Genomic DNA, 24118 nt, shown 5'->3' on the forward strand with positions numbered 1-24118 from the left:
TCTTTCATGTGGGAGTGTGTAACCTCCATAAATAAAATGACCCCCAAGTCATTGTAAGGAAAATGGAATTCAAGCGCATCTTGAATTTTATGGAGAGAGTTATTTGGGAAAGAAGCAGAAAACAAACCAGGTATTGACCAATAATATCGCATAGACATCTCTCCTCTAATCAACCTCTGATTCCTGAATAGCTTTAATTTGGCGGGATGTGAGATATCTGAAGATTGGTGTTTTCAAATGAGCACAGATTAGCTGAAAAGACGTGTTACATGTGTGAAAGGTCGGTACGATATCCTCTTACGTGTTTGTAACTCTTTCTTAAAAAATGGAAAGCAACCTTGTGTATGTTCTACAAACAGAGATGAATTGAAAGATGAAGTTTCACATTTAATTTATTTGCATTTACATGGCGCTTCAGTAGATGTACGAATAGCACCCGGGACAGGAAGAAGCCTTCCTCAGGAGCAGGTTTCCGGGAGCTCCGTGACGTCCGCCGTGCGTGACTTTGGAAATCAAGTGTAGGTGGAGCCTGTGGCTGCGATTTAAGGCGACCCATACTTGGTTTCAAGGGTCTGCAGGGAACCGACGGAGGGGACCGAGTGGAGCGCTGTGCATGCGATGAGAACGTGAGCGCATGAAATCGCGGTTCCCATTGAGTCAGTACTATTCCTGGACACTGACTTTTTTTTTTCTTTTAAAAAATCTTCCAATATGGGTGAAAAGTTTCATTTTCCAGGTGATGTGAACTGTTGGAGTAATTTGGACACAGAAACCGCATGCGAATAACCTGAACGGTCTCATGCAGTCCCGCCTCCATCCGCCTCTCCCCTGCCGAGTTTTTGGGCAGTCTGCAGCAGGGTTACCTCCGTACCCACTAATATTTATGGGTGACCATGCTCTTGTCACATTTCCAAGCACCGATGAGTCTGTTTGCACTCATTTGCTATCTCGCTGCTGAGCCACGTGCCACTTTGCGCACTTTTCTTCCCTGGGATTACCTTGTAGGAAAAAGCTCGGTGTCCAGGTCCACGGCCTGCGCAGCATCGCTCTCTCGCAGCTGCCCGGATGTACCCGGGCCGTCTGCGCTGCTTTGCGGTCCCCGGTTTGCAAACCGCTAATTCAGAATGCCATGCGCTAGCTCACCTCGATACCATTTATTTTTTCCTCCCAGTGGGACCTGCCAGAGCGCGTGCGAAGGGCCACAGTTGCCTTTCGGGGGGCCGCGCGTGCCCTCGCTCGCTGTGCGCCTGGCCCACGGCTTCTCCAAGGCTCCTGCTGGCCTCTGGCCGTGGAGGCAGCGGTGCTGGAGCCGGGATCAGAGCAGAAGGAAACGGGGCTGGCTCCCGGCAGGCAGCGAGCTCCGTCGGCTCGGGGCAAGCGAAAGAAACCCAAGATTTATCTGCGGTAGCAGAGGAAACGCACAGAGCACAGTATGGCTGAAGCACGCGTTTTTGGCAAAGCTGCAGCTCGTTATTCTTCCACTCAGACCAAATGCCTTAAAACAGTATTTGTCTCCATTTTTCTGCCTTCTTTTAAGAAGGAAAAAAAAAAAAAAGTAGCTTCTTAAGCACAAATACATTTTTAGAGTGCCTTGCTTAGTGCCAAGCATCAAAAATTTCCCAACAACTGATAAATCTTTTTGAAACCTCCCCACATATTTCACATCTCTAACTGAAACTTGGCATGTCCTAGTGTGGGGTTGATTTTGATCTTCTCCGATGGCTTCCTCCTCGCTGTCTCGTCCATCTCTGTTCCCTCTGCGGGCAGAAGATGTTCCAGCGGCCGTGGCGCGGCCTGATGTGCCCAGCTGAGCGATCGGCATCTCCGATATCCCTCGTTGAGTGTTTGCTGTCTCCGATGTCCCCAGCTGAGCGTTCGGTATCTCCGATGTCCCCAGCTGAGCGTTCGGTATCTCCCCCTGGGGCTGAGGACGCACGGTGTGGGGACGCGTGGCCCATCTGTGGGAGAGGCTCCCCGTCTGCCTGGCCGGGTCCCGCTGCCCTCGCCGTCCCGAAAAGCCTGGGCAGCTGGTGCTGGGTGCTGCTGGCTGCGGGTTTTGGAGATTTCGTTCTGGCGTCACGTAGCCAGCTGGTGTGTTGTAGGTTGGGAGCCTCGGCAGCTTACGCAGTCTGGGGTTTTTTTGGACTAATTAAAGCAGCTGTCGTGTATTTCGGTGGGATGTGACACTGCGTGAACAGCAGGCATCTCCAGTGCTTATGAACAGCTTCCAGAGGGGCTTTGGGCAGGATGCTGCTCCAGAGTTAGCGGGGACGTACAGGTTTCAGCTCCTTTGGGGCCCTGGCTGTTACATCCCTCGGAGCAGAGGGAGCCTGTGTATAGGTAAGGAGGAAAACAAGGACCGTGGCGATTCTTCCGTTTTTGCCCTGTGATGAGTCGTTCACTCTGCTCAAAGGTAACTTGAGAGAGGTGCTCTCTGCTCCTCACAGGTCTGGCGCCCACGCTGCTGAGGGGAAGAGAAATCTCTGGTTTTGGTAGGCTGACGTGATTTGTTCTGGACCTGAGTGACAAAAATTAGTAGAAAATGTGTACTATGTGTATATTTTAATTATTTTCAACCTTTTAGGTTAGTCTTCTCTGAAGTAATACCATTCAGGCACCTTGCGCGGGTTTGTTTGAAGGGCTTTTGCTGGAAAGGTGCAATAGTTCTGCCACTGTGATTTAAGACAAGAAAGTAAAGCTTCTAAAGCAACAGATTTTTAGTGTAAAAAAATTCTATCTTCTCATTTTCATGAAGAAGATAGCCATTACAGAGTGATAACGAATATATTCTTATCCATGTGAGTGCCGGTGTTCATCCAGGACAGGAATCTTCTGGGAAGTGGCATCCTCAGGGTCTGAGCCTGTAATAAGGGGGTCTTTTTGGGGCTGGTTAACGTTTGTTCTTCTTGTTGCCACCGAACAGTTAACGATAGGGAAATAAGCTGTACTAAAGCCGCTGGTTTTGCTGTCGCAGTGTCCGAACTCGCCCTCATCCTCTCTTCCAGACGTGAGGAGTGCGGGGTGGGGAACGGCGGCTGGAGCGGGACGGGACGGGATGGCGCAGGTAGGGACGGGGCCTCGTCACCGCCCGGCCAGAGGAGAGGCTTTTGGGTTGTCCCTCTCCTCTCGTAGCGCGCACGCCTCTGACGTTGTTCAGCCATCATTGTTCTCTGTCTTCCACTATAAATCTCCTCCTTTCAAACCAACGTGGGAGAGAAGACGCAATTTTGTGTTTGTAAAATGAAAACACTGGATGGGATTTGTATTAGCATAGTTCCCGGAGCAAGCCTCCCCTCGCGTGGCCGTACGGCTCGAGCCTGCACCGCTGTGCGCCGCGCAGGTTCCCCATCCCTCTCTGGGGCTCCATCGTCTGCGCAGGCGCTGCTTGTCCGAGCCGGCTGGAGCGGAGAGTCGGAAAAATGCACAAAGCTATTTGCTTATCGGAGCCAAGAACAAGATAATTTTTTTTTTTGGAGTACATTGGAGTTCCCGGACTCACTGGCAGTACCAGAGTCGGTCACCTTTCCTGGGCTCCGGCAGACCAGGAGTCTGGAGCTCACACCTTCTCTGGCGCGACATCCAAACGCCCGCTGCAGAGTGCTCTGGTTGCTTGGGACGGCCGTGGTGCTCTGGTGGAGTTCTCGCGTATTTTCGGCTCTGGTTTGCTTAGCAGAAGTCCCAGAGTAGTCAAAATAATTAACAAAGACTGCTGACAAACTGGGAAAGAGTCGTTTCTGTGGATGTCAGTTTGGACATTAAAAGTTTTGCAGAAAAATGTCACTTTCTTGCCAATTTGGTACATTTGTCTTGTTTTGTTGAAAATAACTGCAAAGTATTTCCTGGCTCTGTGCCACTGTGGAGATGTGTGAAGTAAACAGCTCTGCCCTTATCTTAGCCAAGCTGAAATATTTTCGGTTTCCCCAGAATTCCCTGACGAGGATTAGCTGCTCAGATGATTAAGAGGTTCGGGATTCTGGTGGAAACAAACAATCCTTTTTTTTTTTTTTCCTTTTTTTTTTTTTTTTCTTAGGGTAGACAGTGTGAATCCCTTTGCAGATATTCCTGGAATTATTTGTGGTTAGCTGTGCCCACGCGTGCCCCTCTCCCCGCATCGCGGTGGGGGTGGTGACCCCCCAGCCCGGTGTTGGTTATCCTCCCCGCGGTTTGCACTTCTCCATCAGTCTCACTGCTGCAATGGTGGGGGGACCCTGCTGTACTCGCCGCTTTTTACCTTAATTTTTATTTTTGCATCAGATAGGAAACCCTTTCCGAATGCTAATGCACGTGGGAAGGAGAGTGGATGGGATGGGATCGGTGTCTGTGCAGACGGAGGGGCTGAGAAAAGACGAAAGGCACTGAAGTAATGTTTACAGTTTGCAAAATGTTCGGCTTTTCTTGATCAAAGCCCCGGTGGAGCCCGAGCAAAGCACCCTGGGCTTCGGAACGCGAGGTTAACTGTCTGGAGCTCTGCGCTGGCTGCGCGTGGGACCAGGAGGGTTTGGACCGCGCATCTTTCCTGGGGGTGGCCCGCAGAGACGAGTCGCGCGTTCGGAGGCCGGCAGTTTGTTTGCCTCACCCTTGTGACTCGGTTCCTGGCTCTGGGCTGGCCCGCAGTGACGGCACGCTGGTCCCTTCGGAGTCCTGCTCTTTGAAGTGTCTGCTAAACAAATAGCTACGCGGTAACATCAGCGGGATGCTGTGTGTGGAGAGGCAGAAGACTACCAGGACCCAGCATTTGCTTCTAAGCTAGAAAATTTTTTGAAGAAAGAAAATTCATTTTGGCTACATGAGGACTTCCCATCCTATCCCTCCCACTCCATTCGGAAGCAGGGGTTACAGCTCAGGCAGAGCGTGCTGCCTTTCCTGCCCAGAGCTGGTTAAAATTATGTGGATTCACTCTCGGTAGAAACATGGGAGGTGGGGAATACCATTGCAGGAGCAAGGGGCAAAAAAAGGAATTTCCTTCATGCCAGGGTGTTGGCTGCTTGGCTGATGACTGGGATCTTAAAGCAAGTGTAAAGGTTCTCCTGCAGCACTGCAAAGAAATAGAAGAAAATCTTGAGGTGTTTGGCTGCTGGAGCTTGGCACGCTTGTCAGACGCCATGATGACTCGCCATGTGACATCTTCTGAGCTACAGGACCCTCCGGTAACTTCCCACTGACGTTTCCCACTGCCAGCAACGTCCACCACGGGATGGGGTTGGGGTACGTGGCCATGTGTGGCCATGTGTGTCCATGCGTGTGCGCTGCTGGCTGAGCCCCAGCCTGGTACCTCACAGGACAACTCCTGACTTGGCCTTCTCCACGCAGCAGGCAGACAGGCCATCGCAGCAGCCGTGTTTGGCTCTCCAGTCTGTTTTCACTTCTGAGCTGAAGGGATTATAGTAAGAAAGAAAATCCTTGGATTTACTCGGTCTTGGGCTGCTTTGCCAACGCTAGCAGGAAAGGAGCCAGTTAGCTCCTGTATCCATCTGGGATGTCTGACAAGCTCACTTCACGCTGGCACTGATGGTACATCCCTGGATGGTACCAGCTCTCGTGTTTATTTACGTGGTTTGGATTTGAGCTAGTGATCCAGAGTAGCAAGGAAATATACTTTATGCAAAACTACTTCTCGTGTGATGTACCGGTATCAATAACACACAGCTGACCTGGGTGCTGGTAGAGTGTTTCTGTTTGGTTGAACATAGGACGGCTCCCCGTGTTACCATGAGCCTCTCAGGTGTTTCTGTATTTCTAATTTTATCTAGAGCCATCTGTAGAGTGGTTTGGGGATGTCGTGTGTTGGGATTTTTGGAGGAAACAAACGGGCTTTCTTTTTTGTGACAATTTTTGAGGTATGGGAAATTCTAGGGGAGCTCGAGTTCTCTTTGAACAACGTCATCTTGAGGTTTGCTACGCACTGTTCCAGGATAACGTTAGGGACCTGAAAGATGTGAAAGCCCCATTTCCAGATCCACTGGCCACCGTAACTCAGGTTTAAGTCCCATCTCAGGGAAGGGAGTTCATCTTCGCAGTGGTACCAAGCCATCCTTCAGCTTTCTTGTTTTGCTGTCGGAGGTTTTGCAGAAAACCGGGAGCCTTGCCTCGCTTTTGGAAGCATCGGTGTGCGCAGGGCTCTGCACTGGCGATAGGCATGATGGAGGGAGCCCAGCCAAGCACGCGGTGGAGAGAGCTGCTAGCAAGCGTCACAAGCCAAACCTCTAAAACACGATTCCCACAAACTGTGGTTTGTTTTATCCTTCTAAGCGCCACTTCACATAGAGAGGCATATTTGAACTTTTCGTAGCCTACTTAGGACAAGGGCACTAGCTCCAAAATGAAATGAAAATTCATGTTTTAGGGGGATTGTGTGTAGTAAAGCCAATTCAGCACACAGGGCTCTCCGTTCATTAATTACCAGCTAACATTTTCCTTACGCACATGTAGAGGGGTTCAAAAATCTGTCTGGAATATTTTTCGGCACGCAGCTTGTGACTGGTATGTGTTAAATTTCCTGCGCTGTTTATCTGACTCTTCATCAGCCAACCTTACGGCACGGCACAAGGAGCATGCGAGCTGCTAATCCGCGGAGTCAAGACGTCGTGGCTACACCGACTGGAATCTGAGGGTCCTCTCAACGTGGGCAGATGGATGCAGGTGGTGCCCAGCTTCTCCCTGACCTCAGCTGGACTCTCAGGAGACCAAAGCGGGGAGCGAGCTCCCTCAGCCCCGAGCGGCCGTTGGAGGGGCGGCCTCTGCTTCGGGCCAGCCTTTAACTGCGGGCGGCGAGCCTTCCTCTTGCAGCTCCATTCTGGTAGGTCACCGTGGGATTCATGCCAGACCAGCCTTAGCTCAGTGGGGACTTCGGGGAAGTCATCTGTACCAGTGCCGCGGGCCAGTTCATCCAGGTGCTGTTACAGAACACCCTGCTACGGGAATTTCCCCCTCTTTAAATTCCCTTTCGGATGGATCAAGGAGAGCTTGATGGCTCGCTTTGAGTAAGCCAGCTCCTGACTGGAAGAGGGAGTTTGAACTCTGCAGCTGGAAAAACTAAAAGCTCTTAGCTTTCCCAGTTTGTACTTGTTCCCGTTTCTTCCTCTAAGCTAATCCTGCAATATCTTTGTTGTTTAAAATTGAAAAAGAAAATTTAAAAAGAAGATGAAAACCTTGCCCACGGTAGCCCCAGGTAGCTGAGGGTGGAACGCTAACCCTGACCAGGTAGAACGTCCCCGTGGAAGGGTGAAGCCGGTAAAAGACGCTGAAGCCAGCGCCCGCCCGCTGCTGGCCCCTCCGTTGCGCGGCGCGTACACCAGCCACGGCTGGAAAGCTTCTCGCACCGCGCGCGTTCCCGGGGAAGCCGTGCCCGCCAGGCGATGGCTCGCCCCGCGCTGAGCTCCAGGAGCGCAGACCCCGTGCCTCAGCCCGTTCCTCCCAGTTCCCCTGCCGTCCTTCACCTCTTGCGCTTTTCTGGATGGCTTTTATCTTCCCCACTTGGCTATTTCCTCTTGACTGTAGAACGCTTTTTAAAATGCCAGAAGAAGCTTGGCTCAGGGTTTGGGTCATTTTTGGATGAAGACTCAAGCCCTCTTATTTACCTAAGCTCCTTGACCCGTGTCTGTGCAGGGCCGAATTAACTCCAGGACTTCACGCGCTGCTGAACTGTGAAGTACCACCTCGTCAGCCGTAATTTGTCTGGGTTCTGACGAGGATTTATGAATGCTAAGGCTGGATCTGAATGGAATTCCGGGAGAGTTATGGGTTGGCTCCAGCTTGGTCCCTGTTCAAAGCAGCCCTGGATGTTAGTGCTCTCCCAGCTCATTCCACGGGAAGCACTAACGGTTTGCTGCTGATTGTAGCGTGTTACCGTACCCAAACCAACTCCTAGGACTTAATCGGCTGAAGTAAATTAGGTGACAAGGAAGCTGGAGCTGGCCAAGCATAACTCATTACACAAGCAGGACTTAGTTTGTGTTCAAGCCTGATGTACTTTTGGTAGATGTGTGACACCACAGAGCCACTTGGAAAAGCCTGGCCCTCTCCTCGTTATTTATTTTTATTAGCAGTCTAAGAAAATATAAGATTGACCAAGTTTGTCACATAATTTGCTGAGTGTCAGCCGCTGTGCTCGCGTGCGTTTCTGCGGGGCAAGGCGCGCGCGCTCTTTGCCGCGGGCTGCGTGTGCCTGACCGGGAGGAATTCCCAGGTCGCGGAGCCGGCGGAAAGGTCCCCTTGGCTGGTGCTCGCGGAGTCAGGGAGTCACCGGGAGAGCTGCGCTCGCTGTGACTCATCAGCGCTGCAGGCCCGGGTGTCACACGGACAGCGTCTCAATAACCTTACTGAACGGAGGAAGGCGGTCAAAGCCATTTGTCATGGCTCTGTGGCAACGCGCATTTTTGCATGTCAACGCTGCTGGAAACATTTACAGGAAAAGTGTCAACGCTGGCCATGGTAATGGCTTAAATGTCGCTGTTCCGAGGGAGCGTTCCCAAGGCGCTGCTCCGGGCCAGCAAGGAAAATTCATACTGTCTGGCAGCGCGTTGTTTTTAAATGGGGGAAGTATTTGGTAGATCTGAAAGTGGCTTCCAGCGGGAGGGCAGCGTGCGGCTGTGCGCACAGACGCATGTCGCAAAGCGACGAGCTGGGGTGGCCGGCGCGTCGCGGGGCTTGGGGAGCGCGGGCATTGCCCCTCCAGCGCTGCCGCTCCTCCCGTCCACTCCGCGTCCTCTCTCCCGCGGTGCCGAGCATCTCCGCGGGCTCCCTGGTGACCTGCCGGGAAGGCGCGTGTCACGCGCTGGCGCATCAGCGCTTTGCCCTGATGTAACTCCTGCAGCCCATTTGTAAAAAATTTGCAGCATCTTTTAGAGAAGTTACTCTTTTTTTTTTTTTTTTTTCTGCAAAGCAACTGACACATTTTTGGGTCGGATGTTTTTGTTAAACTCGAAGTATTAATGGGAAGCACGTGGAGTGCTGCAGCGGGTGAATGCTGACGCGGTCCATGAAACGTTAGGAAGCCACTCTTGCTTGGAACGATCTGCGACGGGGACGCGTAACTGGAGCCCCCCTTCCTCTGGAAACCGCCGCGGCTCTAGCCTTGCACTGGTATTTTCTCCCTGTATTCAGCTCCTCTCTGCGTTTCAGAATTTTTCACGGAATGCTATTCATTGCAGCCTAAACCACAAGTTTTAAGTTGGAATTTTACTACGGCCAAATAATAGTGCTAAAATGTCTCCAAGCAGCAAGCCCAGCTCCCCCCCGGCTCAACCCTGCGCGCACATTGTTTCAAAACATTCCAGAAAGTTAAATGAGGCTTTTGAGCTTCCCCCTGGAAAATCCAACGAGCTATTCTTACTTCTTGTTTCATGAAGAATGTAAAATAAAATTCTAGGCTCCGGCTTGCAGGAAACGGTAATATTATGGTTTTCCTTGGAGTGCTCACAGGGGCTGCTCCTCATTTCAGTTTGAATGTGTTGATTAATTTTTTTTTTTTTAATTATTTTAAGAAAAGCCCGGTGAAGGTTCAAGGGGAGCAGGGTATCAGTTAAGGACTCACAGGGGCCTCGCTTTTTTGTCGTGGCTTCCGCTCCTCGGTCGGTAGCCGAGTGGGCCAGCCAGTGGGCGACGGGCTGGGTGCTCGCAGCGGGTGTGGGGGGAGCCTGCCCCTCGGGGGGCCCCTTCTGACCCCTCGTCGGGTGTTTTGGGGGCAAATCGGGGGCTTTATTGTGCGGTGAGGGTTCTGCTGGGCTCCCGGCCGCGTCCCCGGGGGGCTGGGGCTGCCGCAGCAGGTCCTTTGCCGCGGGTGGGTCGCGTCTTTCCACGCGTGGGTCCCGGGGGCAGCGCGGGGCTCCCGCTGCCGTCCGCCCTGCGGCGTCCCGGGCGTGCTGCCCCCGCTGCCCCCTCCCCGCTGCGGGGCCGCTCCCCAGCGCTGCGCCGCCCCGCGGGGTGCGGGACCCCGGCCCGGGGGTGCGGAGGCCCGGCCCGCTTCCACCTGCGGGGCGGGGGCAGAGGGGGCGGGACCGCCCCCCCGCGGGCAGAGCCGCTCCTCCGCGCCGCCCCGCGCAGCTCCGCGCATCGCTTCTGGGCTCCTTTGCGCTTGGGTTTTTTTTGGTTATTTTTTGTTTTTGTTTTTGTTTTTTTTTTTCCTTTCCCCCCCGGCTCTCGCAGCTCGGCACGGTTTTGTCTCCAGCGTGCTGCGGGACTCTGCGTTTTGTGGGGTTGTTCTGTTGGGTTTTTTTGGTTTTTTTTTCTTAATTTTTAAAATTTCTCTCTGCATGCCTGTCAGTGCTCCGTCATGGGACGGGAGCAGTTCTGGATGCTGCTGTGGTGCCTGGGCGTTTTGGGTGGCATCCCGGGTACCGCCGGCAATCACTACCCCTACTTCTGGAGGAACTGCTACCCCTGCTACCTGGGGCGCGCGGGACACGGAGCGGGGCGCGCCGAGCCCCGCACAGGTAGGCAGCGGGCTGGGGGCCGCGCGCGGGACCAGGCCAGTGACCCAGCGGTTGGGTGGGACAGCAGCAGCCGCAGCCCCGAAGCGGTGACCCGGCTGCGTTGGCACCGGTGCTCTGCGCCGCTACGTCGGGTTTGTTCTGCGAAGTCGCTTCTGGCAGAGGGGGAGAGAAACCGCGGTTTCCTTCCATCGGTCGCTGTGCGGCTGTGTGGCTGGGTTAGAGATAGCTACTGTGCAATATTTCTTTAAAAAACAAACGCGTGTGTTTCGTTAGGGCACGCTGATTAGTTTTTTCCCCAGTTCCAAAGGATGTCGCCCCGGTCCAGCGCAACGATGTTTTATCATGGAAAAAAATCTGCTTTTCTCTCTGTGAGGCTCTCTGAGTTTGCCTGCGTTGTACGAGTACTGTATGGCAAAGGAGGGGGCTCAGCGTTCCTCAGAGCTGGTTTATCCCTGAGGAGAATCCTCTGGCAGCAGCGGCCGGAGCCGGGAGCTGGGGGTGTGCGGGCTGTGGCTGCTGGATGCGGTCGGAGGAGCCGCGTCTCACAGGTCGCACCAGCAAATCAGAGCGTTAACAGCCGGTGCCTGCTAGTAGCAGATGGAGGTTCCAGCACAGCAGAAGGTGGGCAGTCAGCTTCCGTGGTTCTGTTTCCCGGTCAGCGAGGAGCAACACGCACAGCTCATCCCTGTCATCGGGAGGTTTACTTTCGCTTGTTTGGTTGTTTCATGAGACTTGCACTTTCTGCTGCGCTGGGTCAGGCACCGCGAGGAGGCAATACGTACTTTTTTTGCAATTTCCAATATCTTTTGTGGAACTTTTCTGTGCACTGGCTTATGGAGACGGGGATGCCAAGGGAGGTGTAAACTCTGCGAGGGCACACACACGCCTCTTTCCTCCTCTTTGGGTGCACAGCTGACTTAGCTGCAGGTAAAGTTTGTGGTTGCCTGAAGATTTAGGAAATGATAGAGAATACGTGAAGTTCACTAAAGACTTGGGATGCTTGTGAATAACATAGGCATCAAGGAATGCAGCGGGGTTAGACTAGATGACCTTTGAAGGTCCCTTCCAACTCTAACCATTCTATCATTCTAACCATGATTATTATTTGGAAACTGCTGCTGGGGAGGATGGCCCAGGTGCTGCAGGCACCTCCTGCCTGCCTAGGAGAGGTGCGGCGGGAGGAGTGCCAGCCCAAATATCTCTGAGGAGCTCTTTAAGAGCCTTCCTAAATGCCCCTTTTACAGCAAGATGAGGACTGAGGGTGCGGAGGCATTTTGACCGCACAGAATGCCCTTTCATCTTTCCTTAGCGAGTCACGGGTGCCAAGCCGAGACCAGCCAGAGGCAGGTACTGTTCCTCCTCATCCTCGTCCTGGAGGAGGGGAGGGCATCCGAGGCAGCAGAGCAGGGGGATGAGGCAGTGTCCTCTCCCACGTCTTCCTTGCGCGTTGGACCTTGCCGTTGCTGAGCCCACGGTCACCAAGGGTAGCTTGGAATAGCAGGGTCCCCGATGTCTCTGGGTTATCCCTGCAGTGCGATACACGCAAGAGACGGAGTCATGCAGGGTTTGTTTTCCTTCTAGCGCATCCCGGCCCCGTTCTGCGCCCTGAGTTTCCCAGCCGTGTCTGTAGTGCGGGGCAGTCGCAGCAACGCCGCGCTCCTCTACCCTGGAGCACCCGGCTCCGGCCATCCAGCGTGCCGCTCTCTTGGTTGGTCTCCTTCCAGTCTCTTCACTTCTTAAAATCGCTGAATTAGCTTTAGCAAACTGGTACCGGAAAGATAAAGTCGCTAAATCCCACACACGCTCATCTCGATGGATTTTAATTAACCTTTCCCTGCAGCCCTGCTCTGTAATCCCGGCTGATTGCCGCAGGGATTAGAGCCTGGCGCTGCTCTTTACCCAGATACGAACCTTCACAGCGCGTCCGCTGCCGGCGCTTCCAGCTGGGATCCGTCTCCTCCTCGGCCGTTCGGAGGAGATAAACTGCCTCCGTACCAAACATTTAGTAATTTGCAGAGCTGCAGTTGCCACTTTCTTCCCTCTGACAGGGAGCTCTTGCTGGAGATAAATCAGAGTGTTTCTTCCCAAAGGACCTGTGCGTGGTCGGGGGGTGCGCTTAACCACAGCCGTCTCCTGGCACCCTCCTCTTTTTTTTGGTTTGCTGTTTGTCTGTGCTGCATTCATTACAGCATTACCCCTTGGTCCACGTAGCCGGTGTCTGAGGTCTGACAGATTGTTTCTGTTTGGGGAAGAGGCTGACAAGAGCATCCGCTGCTTCTCGGGCGACCCTGGGTCCTTGCGGATGAGGACACGGACTCCGGTCCCCTTACGCAGCAGAGGTGTGTCCCCACCCAGTGAGTCCCACTCCCAGGCTCTCGCTGCCTTTGGTTTTCACATCTGCGTCGCTGGGCTTCGGCCGGTCCGCTGCCCTGTCCATGCCGGCACGGCGGAGCGCGCAGGCACGCGGGCTCGGCACGCTGTGTCCTGGCACGGCTCCGGGTTGCTCGGTGTCAGCTGCCCTCCTCAGAAGAGAAGCCTGTATGCTTCTAATTTTCTCTCTTTGGTATATTAATTTCAACCAGATTTTGTCAGCTCTCCAATAGGAAAATAACCTCGGCGTGCCACAAACCGCCTCTCGCAGTGCGTCACGTAGGTTTTCGGGTCTTTGTGCTGCCAAGACGCGCGCTGAGGGCAACGTGGCCCTTTGCAGGGATGCTCCGTCGTGGCCCCATCGCCGCACGGTTTGTTTATTTTTGGATGAATCACGCGCTGGCGGGCCCTGTGCGTGCCTGGGCAGGTCAGAGCTGCTGTCGCTGGGGCGGAGCGGGGCCATCCCCTCGGATCCAGAGCGGGCCCCGGCACACCGTCGTCACGGTGCCTTCTGTTTAGCGACGCGTTCGGATCAAACCAGACAAAGCCCTGCTGTTTCGCGCAGCCGTGGGCGAGCTCGCTCTCCTCTTCCCCTGCCGCAAGTGCTCGTGCGGCTGCTGCGGCAGTCGCGCCCCATGGCCCCGTGGTCTTGAGGACCGAAAGCAACAGGTCCCCACTGGAAAAATGCAAACTCTGTATCAGAGAGCCAGGCGGTAGGTAGAGCATTCGCCCAGGAGCTGCCTCTTTGTGTGCTCCTATCGGAGTATGAATTTGGGCAAATTACTCCAGAAAAAAAAACTCCAGAAGGAAATACGGGACCTGGTGGGTTCCCTCGGGAGCGTGCACAGTGAAGGCGGTGGGCTCTTCCACAGCCGGGGCGCGCGGAAGGACTGGCCGCCTTCCTGGGCCAAGGTGGGACGGGGCAGAGGGGGCCTCTGGGGTGGGCACAGCCCTCTGTAGTTACAGAGATTTAGAGGGTGAAAATCCAAAGGGGGAGGAAGAGACGTTTAGAGAGGAGATGTGGAATTATTGGGTATGAGTAATGAGGTGAAAAGAAGAAGTTTATTCAACACGCCGCTAACTTTTTTGGACGCACGCTCCAGTGTTGCTCCCGATGAGGCTGCTGCACGGGCGGCGAGCGCGCCGGGGCTCTGCAGCGTCCCAGCCGTGTAAAGCCTTCGCGGATGAAAACGATTTCATTCGAGCTACGTTGCCTTGAGAGGCATCTCAGATTCATGCCACGGCATTCTTTCCCCACCAAAAAGCTGGTTTGGATTTGGGCTGCTCCTCGTAGAGCATCACTTAGAGCTTATGTTCCACTTCAAAAATCTGTTCATTTCCCATTCTTTAGAAATTAAGTGTCTTGGAAAAAGCAGAAAGAAAATACCAAACCCTTCTAAAATGCCCAGAGGGGGAATCTGCAGTGCACCGAATGAGCAGAGGCCTGGCGTTACAGAAATGGTAACTTGCCGCCGGGATAACGAAGCCTACGGCTGCCACGGGTGCTCTGATCCTTAGGTTTCAACTTTTTAAGCAGGGAGAAGCCTTCTAATGAAAAGTATTTTGAGAAAACAGACGTTTTTTGTTATTACTGTGTAGCTCTGACACACTGAGCCAAACAAGCATGGCCTTTCCCACCTCGCTTCCCTGACCCGGTCCGTTGGCTTGCTGCTGGCGGATTTTGTTGGCAATTATTCCGATTAAGGTAAAATTAATCCAGTTCGTGTAAAATTTCAGGCTTCAGTCAAGGTTGCGTTTCTCCTTTTCCTGTGGCTTTCGAAGCGCTGTGCGTCCCCGGCGAGAGCCGGCGCTGCGGGCGGGCGAGAGCCCGCGGGAGCCGGGCGACGCTTGGGGCAGGGGCGCGGGTGCAGGCGCCGGGCGAGGCTGAGGCTCGAGCGGGTTCTGGCACCGCAGGCTTGCAAAGACACGGCCGGGACACCGCCCCGCCGTGATTCATCGAGGAAATGTTTCTTTGTCTTGTTCGTAACAGTCGTGGACGAAACGGCGCTGGTCGTCGCTCGGCTCGGCGCTGAGTCGTCCTGCTGTGTGCGTGAGTCGGCAGAGTAGCGGACATATGTACAGGTGTCCACACAAATGGCAGCAGTTAAGGAGCCGTGCCGCTCTGTCCGCAGACATCTCTCTCATTTCTAATTGCGGCCATGTGAAGGAGCCTTCTATCTCAGAAGCTTGAAATTGCCTTTGACAAACTCCTGATAAGCATCGTAGTTAGCACCATGTAGCTGGGCGCTCCAAACATTCTTCCGTTTCTTCTCGGCTCTGGAAGTCATTCCCAGTGCTCAAAGGCAATTTAAGGTCGTTGAAAGGGGAACGAGTCTCCCTTTTGCTGTCTACCTCCCTGCAGGATTTTTTTACCAAGAGCTCATGGGCTGGTTCCCACTTCAGCTCTGGAAAGGTTGCTCAGCACTTGGCAGAAGCTTTTCCTGGCTCAAAACCCCTCTTTTGTTCGAGGGCCTGCAGTTTTACCGTGGAAATGGGCACGGCTTTACTGGCCAAGCGGATTTCTTGCTGCCTCGGTTCTCCTGGGCTCGCTCTGGTCGTGGAGCTGGGGATCTGCGCGCGGAGCCTCACCGTTTGTAGTCTGCTGTTTATATTTTGGGGTCGAGCTATTAATGGGTTTTCTTTCTCGTCTTCAGCGGTGCTCCGGTTCTGAGTGCAGCTTACCACCAGAAACCCCAGGTTTTGCTGCATTGCAGCAGCAGGTCAGGTGAGCTCCAGGCATAAACGGTGTGAAACACGTTAAACGCGTTGCGAAGCACTGCGATGGGGCGCGGGACAGCGGATCCGCTGGCCTTTTTGGCACGAGGCTGAGCTGGGAGGGAGCCAGGTTTTGTGCTGCAGGAGGATGAGCCGGGCTCAGCAAGGCGAGAACATCCGCTGCCGCAGCACCGGGGCGCTGAGCCGCGCTGCTTCCCATCGTCCCCCACACCCCGCCGGTAAGGTCCGGCGTTTGCGTTTATCGTTCGTGTAGGCTGGACTGGCCCAGCCTGTTTTCAACACCTAAAGAGTAAGGGAGTGCGAAATCGTAATAAATCCATAATCTTAGAGGAAATGAGAAAAGTGACTCTTGTGAGGTGAAGAAGATGAAGGATGGTTTATGCCAAGTGACAAATAAGATGACTTTTTTTTTTTCCTCCTGATTGTATGCTTGTCCTTTAAATGTCTTGAATAGCTCGACAGATGAAACATAATGAAATGGCAATCGTGTTCCTTCTGCATTCTTTCCTCAAATCAGGAGCCAGTCAGTCAACAGAGCACCAACAACCCTGACTTCAGATACCATCGTGCCCGCTTCTCTGAACTTTTTCCCCTCTTCCCTTTTCTTTTGCAGACGTTGATGAGTGCCAGGTCCACAACGGGGGCTGCCAGCACAGATGTGTGAACACCTTTGGCTCTTATTACTGTGAATGCAAGCCAGGCTTTCGCCTGCACACAGACGGCAGGACCTGCATTGGTGAGTTGTCGTTTTAACTTTCTTGAGAGCCTCCAGTTCTTTGTGGCCCTTTTCCTGCCTATACGTGCGTGGCATTGCACACAACGCGGACCTTGGCTTACCCACCCGCAGCCATCGTCTGCGCAGGGAGTAGCAGATGGCAGCGATGCGTGGCCCGTTCCTTTGTTTCTCAGGATCCTGGTGGTCTTCCCAAACATGTTTCTATTACTAGGTTCACAACGTTTGCTGTTCTTCTGTGTGGACATTTAGACTTCTTTGCGGTTCCTTAGTTTATTCTGGATCAGGAGAAGTAAGTCAGTGCTTTGGGTGCTTCTGCTTTTGGTACAGGGTGTATCAGAGCCGGCATTTTCAGAACGAATACAGAAGCTTTTTCATAATCTAGTTTAGATCGTCAGTCATTTTCACCTCAGCTAATTTCCCTGCCCCGCACGGTGGGCACTGGGTGTGACAGACAAGTGGAAACAAGCCTGGCTGTGTGTGGAGCTGTGGCCATAATAATCTCAAAACCCTCTTTCCTGGGACGTTGGTCATGCATCCGCTTGGATGGTGTCCGTCCAGACATTACAGTTCAGATGCCAGGTCTGGCTTGCAGTTGGTTTCTGGGCCAATTTCTCAAGCTATTGTTGTTTGCCTGCCCCAAATGAGAGGCTCGGAGACACCGGGGTGGAGCCTAGCCTCTGCCTTCCAGCATCTGCTGCTGTTGTTCTTGTTAAACCGCTTCTCCCTCACAGCTTTACTTGACACATTTTTCCATGTTTTGCGGGATATTTTCATACAAGTGGAAAGAATTCCTGGGTGATGGTGTTACAATGGCCATTAGCTGGTTGTTCTCAGAATAGAGTAATGTTCTGGAGTTTGCCAAAAAAGACTGTGAGCCTGTGTGTTCCCGTTGGGGATGGCGATAGGAGCAGGAAAAAAAGCCGTCTAAGAAGGGGTACGATGCTCTAGCACGCGCAGGGAGATGTATGCTTACGGTGCCAGCTCACCGAGCGCCCTGTGTTTCGCTGGAAAAATCCAGAAGCAAAAGGATCGCCAATAAAGGAAAAAGCTGATCGTTCCCAGCCCGCTGCTCTAGCGCTGAACACGCAGACCTTCGTTCCTGGCCTCTGTTTGTTGGTATGGTTAGATAGCTGAGTTGAGTTTGAGCCCTGGAAACACTCAGGGCCAGGTTGGCCGGGGCTCTGAGCAACCTGGTCTGGTTGGAGATGTCCCTGCTCCTGGCAGGGGGGTTGGACTGGGTGGGCTTTGAAGGTCCCTTCCCACCCAAACCGTTCTGTGATTCTACCCTATAGAATAGTTGTTGCGTTGGTTGGTACCTACGAAGAGATGGGTTGCGGTGTAGGCAAAGCGTGCCGCTGCGCGGGTTGGTAGGGCTGTCCGGGCCGGTAACCGCATTGCAGGGAGCACAGCGGAGACGCTGCGGTGCCTGGCTTTCTCAGGCTGAAGGGAGAAATCGGTGGTGAGTTTTGCTCAGGAAGACCTGAGCCACCTTCCTTCCCTCCCGTGAAGTTTCAGGCACTGACTTGACTTCAACCAATAATTTTTTTTTTTCCCTGTGTGATTCTGAGAGATTAGGTCAACTGATAAAAGCTGTGTTCTCTTCAAGTCGGGATATCCTTTGATTTTGCTGGACGGTGCTGCTAAACCAGGAAAAAAAAAAACCTGCACTAAATAAAAGGAATAAAGAGAAGCGGAGGCAGTGAGACCCTGGCCGGAGGGGCAGGGGAAGGCGCTGCTGGCAGCCCCGGCGAGCAGCAGTGCTGGCCAGGCAGCGCGTTGGAGACAGAAAAACCCTATTGCCACGAAGTTTCTCGTTAAGGTCTGCAAAACCACGGATCTAATTCCTGAAATGTTTTCCGATCGCCATGAAACCACAAAGGCTGCAGCGGACCAGCTGCTCGGCCCGGGAGCGCGGGGCGAGGAGCTCGGCTCTTGCGGGTGGGCTCGGGGTGAGCGGTGCCTTTCCACCCTCTGGCTGAACTATTCTTTTCAGGCTTCCCCTTGAAAAACTTTGTTTCTGAAGATGTCAGAGAACTGGAAAAGCAGATAAAAGTCTTTTGCTGCTGTCTCTTGATGGCTTTGCACCCTTGGTAGCTGTTGGCACTGTCGTGCCTGGCACTGCAGGTGATAAAGCGAGGTACTGCGCAGGGAAACAGCGGCCGCAGGTTTCGGTAGTCACTGGGGCACCTTTCATAGCCATTGCCTATGAAGGGTATTGCGGTGCCAGGTTAAAAGGCTGTTCAGGTTTGCACTTTAGTTGGGTAGGATTGGAGGTAATGTTTTCCCTTTAAACGCATTTTTTGGGGGTGTCTGGACCTTTTACAGCAAAAGCAGAGCTTGGCTCTGCGCGCAGCCCAACGGGGACATCTTAAATCTGGTCTTTGACGTTGGCCGGAGCATCCTGGGCGGTCCGTGCCGGCAGGCACATGGCGTCCCTTGCGGGACCCCTTCCTTCAGGGGGGCGGCGTTTGCCCCCCTCCACTGTCGCGAGGGGCTCCCGGCACCTCACAGGGATTCCTGCGCCGCGGGAGCGGAGTGAACGCCTGGGGAGGGGGAAAGGAGCAGACGTTTCTCCTGAAAGTGAAACAGAGCAAAAGGAGTCATTGGACGTCCTGAAATTACCTCCTCCTTTATCAGAACCACATGGGCAGGAGGCAGGAAGCTGACATCGTCGGGTCCTTCGCCGCCGCTTCGGCGGAGGGGTGAACTCCGGTCCAAGGCAGAGGATTTAATCCCAGCCCAGTGCTTTTGTTGGCCCGCGGAGCGGAGAGATGGTCTGTGTTAGCACACAGCGTGTTTCTGGAGATGGTCTGGGGTTGGGATAAATTGGTTTGGGATTACATGATGTATCCCTGTTTGTATTAAGAGTGCTTCAGATGAAGAAATCTCAAATACAGCAGTGATTTATGTAGGGAACAGGGCTGTGCCTGAGGGTTTGTGTGGGCTTGAGCTGCGTGCGCAGAGGGCAGTGGTCTGCGTGTGCTTCCCAGAGGTTTGCAGCTGGCGTGCATTACACAGGCGACGCGCAGGTTTTAGAAAATCTGAGCTTTTCAGTGTTCGGTGATGCGTTTTTCAGCTGTTTCTTAGAACCGACAGTTTGGTGTGACGCTGCAAAAAGGGAACGTGATGCTCCATCCCAGTTACCTCTGCTTGCGGTTTCTTTTAAAGTATTAGCTCGCTGCTGCCGACGGCGAATCAATCCGAAGGAGAGGGATGGAGATGGGAAAGAGGAGAGGGGGGCTAACGGCACCGCTCGGCTCCCGTGCAGCTCCAGGGCTGCGTTCAGCAGTGCCCGGGCCACGAAGGTCAGCTGTGGGGGTACAGGGCTCGGGAAGCTCCGTTATTAAATCAGCTCCCGTATTAGGCTGCTGCGCCACGGACCTGCTCCCCGCGAGCGACCAGCACTAATGATGTCCTTGTCACCCCTTTTTATCCACTCCCCAGGCCCAAGGGGGTCAGAATCTGGGAGCTGGCGTCTTTCAGCAGCGCCGCGCTCCCTTCAGACAGCGGGGCTGGAAGTGCCATCCCTCGTGCAGACGATGAAACATCATCTGTGGAAAATCTGTCTGAGCTTTAATTGCAAAAAGCTGTGTGATGTACAGGATGACACTGGATTTGGCAGCGCTGTCGCAGAAATGTTAGGCTAGGAAAAGCATCTGGGAATGGAAATATTTTTAGAGTGGTTCTGTAAACAGAAAAAAAAAAAAAAAGAGCAGTAATTAAAACAGGGCCAGCGGTGAGGTCTGCTGGCTGTGACTCTGCAAGAAGCCGGCTAAGGAGACCTGGCGTTCGAAGGTCCTTGCTTTGGTGGAAAGACGCTCAAAGCAATTGTAACATTTCATTTGCTTTGTCGTTTTATTCCCAATTCTTAAACTGTATTGGTCTGTATCTTAGCAGAACTGCGGTGCTGCTCGAGCACCCGTCAGTCCGTGCACGGCGGGTGGCTCCACGTGATGCCGCAGGATGCGACTCGCTTTGCTGGGTACGTGGCGCGCGTGCCACGTGGCTTGCGGGCGCCGTACGGCCGGCGATGCCAGCGTTAGTCTCTTGGCAGAGAAGGACTTCTGGCTCCCGTTACCCGTGGCGGTCTGGAAGGTCCCCGCCGCGGCTGAGACGGCGGCGCGCGCCGGCCCCTTCGTCCTGGCGTGCGGGCGCGGGGCGTTTGGTGTGCTCCGAGCGGCCCGCGGACCGCTTCGGTTGGGAGCCAGGGCCAGCGGCTCTGGCAGGGCTGGGCTGTGTGTTTCCCTTCTGACAAGTTCTCTGTGAGAGGTAAGCAAGGAGGGCAGTTATTTAAGCTGCAAATTCATACCAATAACTGCAAACTGGGAGGCTATTTGAGATGTAAGATGCCTTGGCTTGTTACACGTTGGCCCAGTACCGTTCCCATATGAAGGAATGTTTTGGCAGGCAGGAGCATTGTTTTAATTTTTTTTTTTTTTTTTTTTAAAATCACTCTGAGGAGAACAAGCACATTATTTATGGGTATTTTTGAATACATGTTATTAAACACTTCAATATATCAGAATATTTTTAAGTGACCACCCATCTCTGCTAAATCTTGAACGCTGTGACTCTGACCCATAACTTTTCAGGAACGCTGAGTATTTGTTGTTCCCGTCCAAACGGATTAAAGGAAACAACATCAGCACCGCTAACATAAACCGATAGTTCTTGCTCCAGCCCTGTGTTCTGTGTGGCAGTACTTTGACCCTATGAAGTCACTTTTATTCCCCTAAATGTTGTTTAGAGGCATACAATGGGAAGTTAGCTTTTAAAAGTTTGAAATCAGAGAGCTCCTCATAGTCAAGGCTTTTTTTTTTTTTTTTTTTTGCAGGAGAACTGTTTGGAGGGAAAAAAAATAAAATATATATATATATACACACACACACACACTTTTGCTTTTTATTTTCCTCCTGTGCCAAATATTTGGGTTTCGCTAATATCCAAGGGAGGCTCAGCTGAATGACTTGCAGTACTTTGTCTGTAGGAAACAGCCTTTGGACGCTCTGCCGAGGCACTGGCAGCCCCAGCGTCCCCGCGGATTCAGGGACCTGGTGAAAGGCGGAGGCTTTTACCGGCACGTGCTTCCCAGGCTCGCCTGCTCAGCAAAGCTCCCGAGGGCACCGCGATTACCTGGTGTCAGCCTGTGGAGAGCTCCTTTTCATTAGAAATATTTTTAGCTTTCTTCTAAGCTTCCTCAGAGTCAGCGCAGGAGTTTATTCTGCAGTTTGAAAAATACGTGAGACCACAACTCGTCGTACCGTTCTGCATATGGAAACGGGGTCTGCGTTTCCACCCCAGACCACGGCCGGGTTTTGGCGGTGTCGCACCCGCACAGCTTGCACGTGCAGCGCGTTACGTCTTTCGCGCACGTTAGTGTCTCACAAGAGGAGGAGGAGCAGACTCAAGGCCAGTTCCCCCATTCCCGTAAGGGACACCTCTCCTTGGAGCAGGCTCCCTGAGATGCTCGCCCGTGAAGGAGTAGGTGGGCTACCTCAGGAGACGTGCCACGGTCTGTAAGCAGGCAAGCTGGTTTCAAGGTACATATCTCCAGTTAAACATCACGCTTTCCTTGCTTCTCCTGCAGAGAAATCTGGGATTATAAGAACAGCGAGCAGGGAGACGAGTATTTTAAGGCTGATTGATGAGAGAAAGCTTGTAAAGGGAACATAGTCCACATGTTTGGTCACAAGATCTGTTTTCTGCCGTAGCCTAGGCAAAGCCTTCTGCTTTCCAGCTCTTTGAAATCCTTCAGGCAGGGAAGCGCCTTGCGCAAGGCCACACAGAAACGCCGTGGCACGGCCAGGAGCAGCCGTCGGGAATCTCAATTCCCAATCCCGCCTGCGCTCAGGGCGAGATCGCCGTTCCTGCCGGCACGTCTCCGTGCGCTCCGGCTGCTTGCGGCATCGGTTACTCGCGGCGCAGATGGGCGCTGTCCTGCAGAAATCTGCTGGTCAAAGCGCTGAGCTGGGGGTCGTTACACCCAAAGTGCGGACACACGGGATGCATCTTAAAACATTTTTCCTTAGATGTTCCTGGAAGAGCTGATGGTGCCTGCTGGGCCTCACTCCTTGTAATCGGTGAGGTCTTTTGAGCGGCACAGAGCCAGGAACCTAATTTTCCGTATCACTTTGTTACAGGAAAACCTGAGCACGCCTGAGCACGCCTCTCTGAGCGGTAATTAAGCTGAACTAGCGGTGCCGTTGCCCCTGCAGTGACTGTCTTTGAACCAAATTACGAGAATTTTGGCAATACCAAAATTCCTGCAGTGCGGGAAGCCTGTGACACGGGTGATGCTCGTTGGGAAGCGTGCCGGTTGTCAGCTTCCCTGCCGTCTAACGCCGCAGAGGACCCAGCCCAGACCCCCACGGCCTGGGCTCACCTCCCAGGAGAGCTGCTGGTGTAGAAAAAAGTGATTTTAAGCTGCTACCTGATGCTTTTGAGCTGATCTGAACCTTTTTAAAGCACAGGGCCCCCATCTCGAGGGGGTCGGCACCGTGGTGGGCAGCCTCTCCCGTGCCCTGCGCGCAGGACAGAGTTTGGTACCAACCGCTCACAATTAGCACACATCTTGCTTCCGAATTTTGCCTGAACTTCCCGCTTTAGCACAGGAGATGCCCCAGGTTTAAGTTCCCATTAGCAGTGCTCTGCGCAAGCACGTGCCGTTTGCCCCGCTCCCGCGCGAGGGTCTCATCCAGGCACTGCTATTTTTGCGCTGAGCCTCCTGTCCCTCTGTCCCGTAGCTGTGAACACCTGCGCCCTGAGCAACGGCGGCTGCGAACACGACTGCGTGCAGGTGACGCCGACGCAGCACCGCTGCCAGTGCCGGCACAACTACCAACTGCGGGAGGACGGCAAACGCTGCGTCTGTGAGTTCCCTCGTGCGCTTCAGCCTTTTATCCAGGGGCAGCTGAGGCTTGGGGAAGGGGGAGCGCAGACTCGGATGCTCGGGTGTCAAATAGATCAGACCCGGGAGTTCCTCTCCAGACGGCTTTCTGACCAACCTGCTCCCAGCTGCGGGAGAGCGAGACGCTGAAGGGGACACGGAGCAGAAGTTTAATCTTCTCGTTTAGCGTTTGGCACTCAGGGAACAGGAGGAGGGAAGTATTTAGCTGTGGAGTTGCTAAGGGAAAAGGAACAACAGGGATGTTAGGAGTGCAGCGGTCGGTAGGGGTTTGTAGGCTCCCTCCAGGTCAGAGAGCGGCAAACCCCTTGAGAGGAGCACGGGAAACAGATTTGCCCAGGGCTTGCTCCGTCATCTCCGGAGAGGGATGTGCCCGAGCCAAGCGTCGGCTGGAAAGGTTTTACCCAGGTTAGAGCCTGCCTTTCGCAGGCCCTCGCACCACGTGAACCCTCCTGCCTGGATGGAGCAGTGAGCAGTAGCGGAGATTTTTCTGCCAGGGGGAGAACGGTCCGTCACGGGCTGCAGACTTTCTGCAGCTCTCTTCTGCCGTAAGCACGATGCCAATAAGAGCTAGGATTCTGAAACAAACCTGCTGCTTCTGCTTTGCCCTGCAGTGAGGAACCCCTGCGCCGACCGGAACGGGGGCTGCATGCACCGCTGCCTCAGCCACCGCGGCACAGCCCGCTGCGAGTGCCACCCCGGCTACCGGCTGGCGCCCGACCGCAGGGCCTGCGAAGGTATGGTCCCTACAACAGAGCTTTAATGGAGGAAAAACCACACCGGTGTCTCACAGGGTGAAGTAGTGCTCCGTCTGGGTAGCTACCAGCGTTTGGGGATTTAACGGAGCGAGGCGCAAGCCTTCCGGAGGGGTGGCATGAGAGGGCTCAGCTGATGTCTGTCCGAGAGCCCTGCTCGAGTTGTCGGGAACAACACTTGAGTTTC

At 53.7% G+C, this 24118-nt stretch overlaps 1 protein-coding gene across 4 annotated transcripts in view; it reads left to right on the plus strand.

Moving 5' to 3' along the window:
- The window catches only part of MEGF6 (multiple EGF like domains 6), a 78537-nt gene that overhangs the window by 30638 nt on the left and 23781 nt on the right, over nucleotides 1-24118 (plus strand). For 3 of the 4 annotated variants that reach the window (XM_086764672.1, XM_086764673.1, XM_086764674.1), the window contains exons 4-6: nucleotides 16150-16272; nucleotides 23016-23141; nucleotides 23791-23913. In XM_086764672.1, the coding sequence (XP_086620798.1) occupies nucleotides 16150-16272; nucleotides 23016-23141; nucleotides 23791-23913 (372 nt within the window). Of the gene's footprint in view, nucleotides 1-10160; nucleotides 10431-16149; nucleotides 16273-23015; nucleotides 23142-23790; nucleotides 23914-24118 lie in introns of those variants that run through there. The other variant, XM_086764675.1, reaches the window with a different exon arrangement.

The sequence above is a fragment of the Chlamydotis macqueenii genome, chromosome 21, assembly GCF_036417535.1.
Source record: "Chlamydotis macqueenii isolate bChlMac1 chromosome 21, bChlMac1.mat, whole genome shotgun sequence".
Classification (NCBI taxonomy): Eukaryota; Metazoa; Chordata; class Aves; order Otidiformes; family Otididae; genus Chlamydotis; species Chlamydotis macqueenii.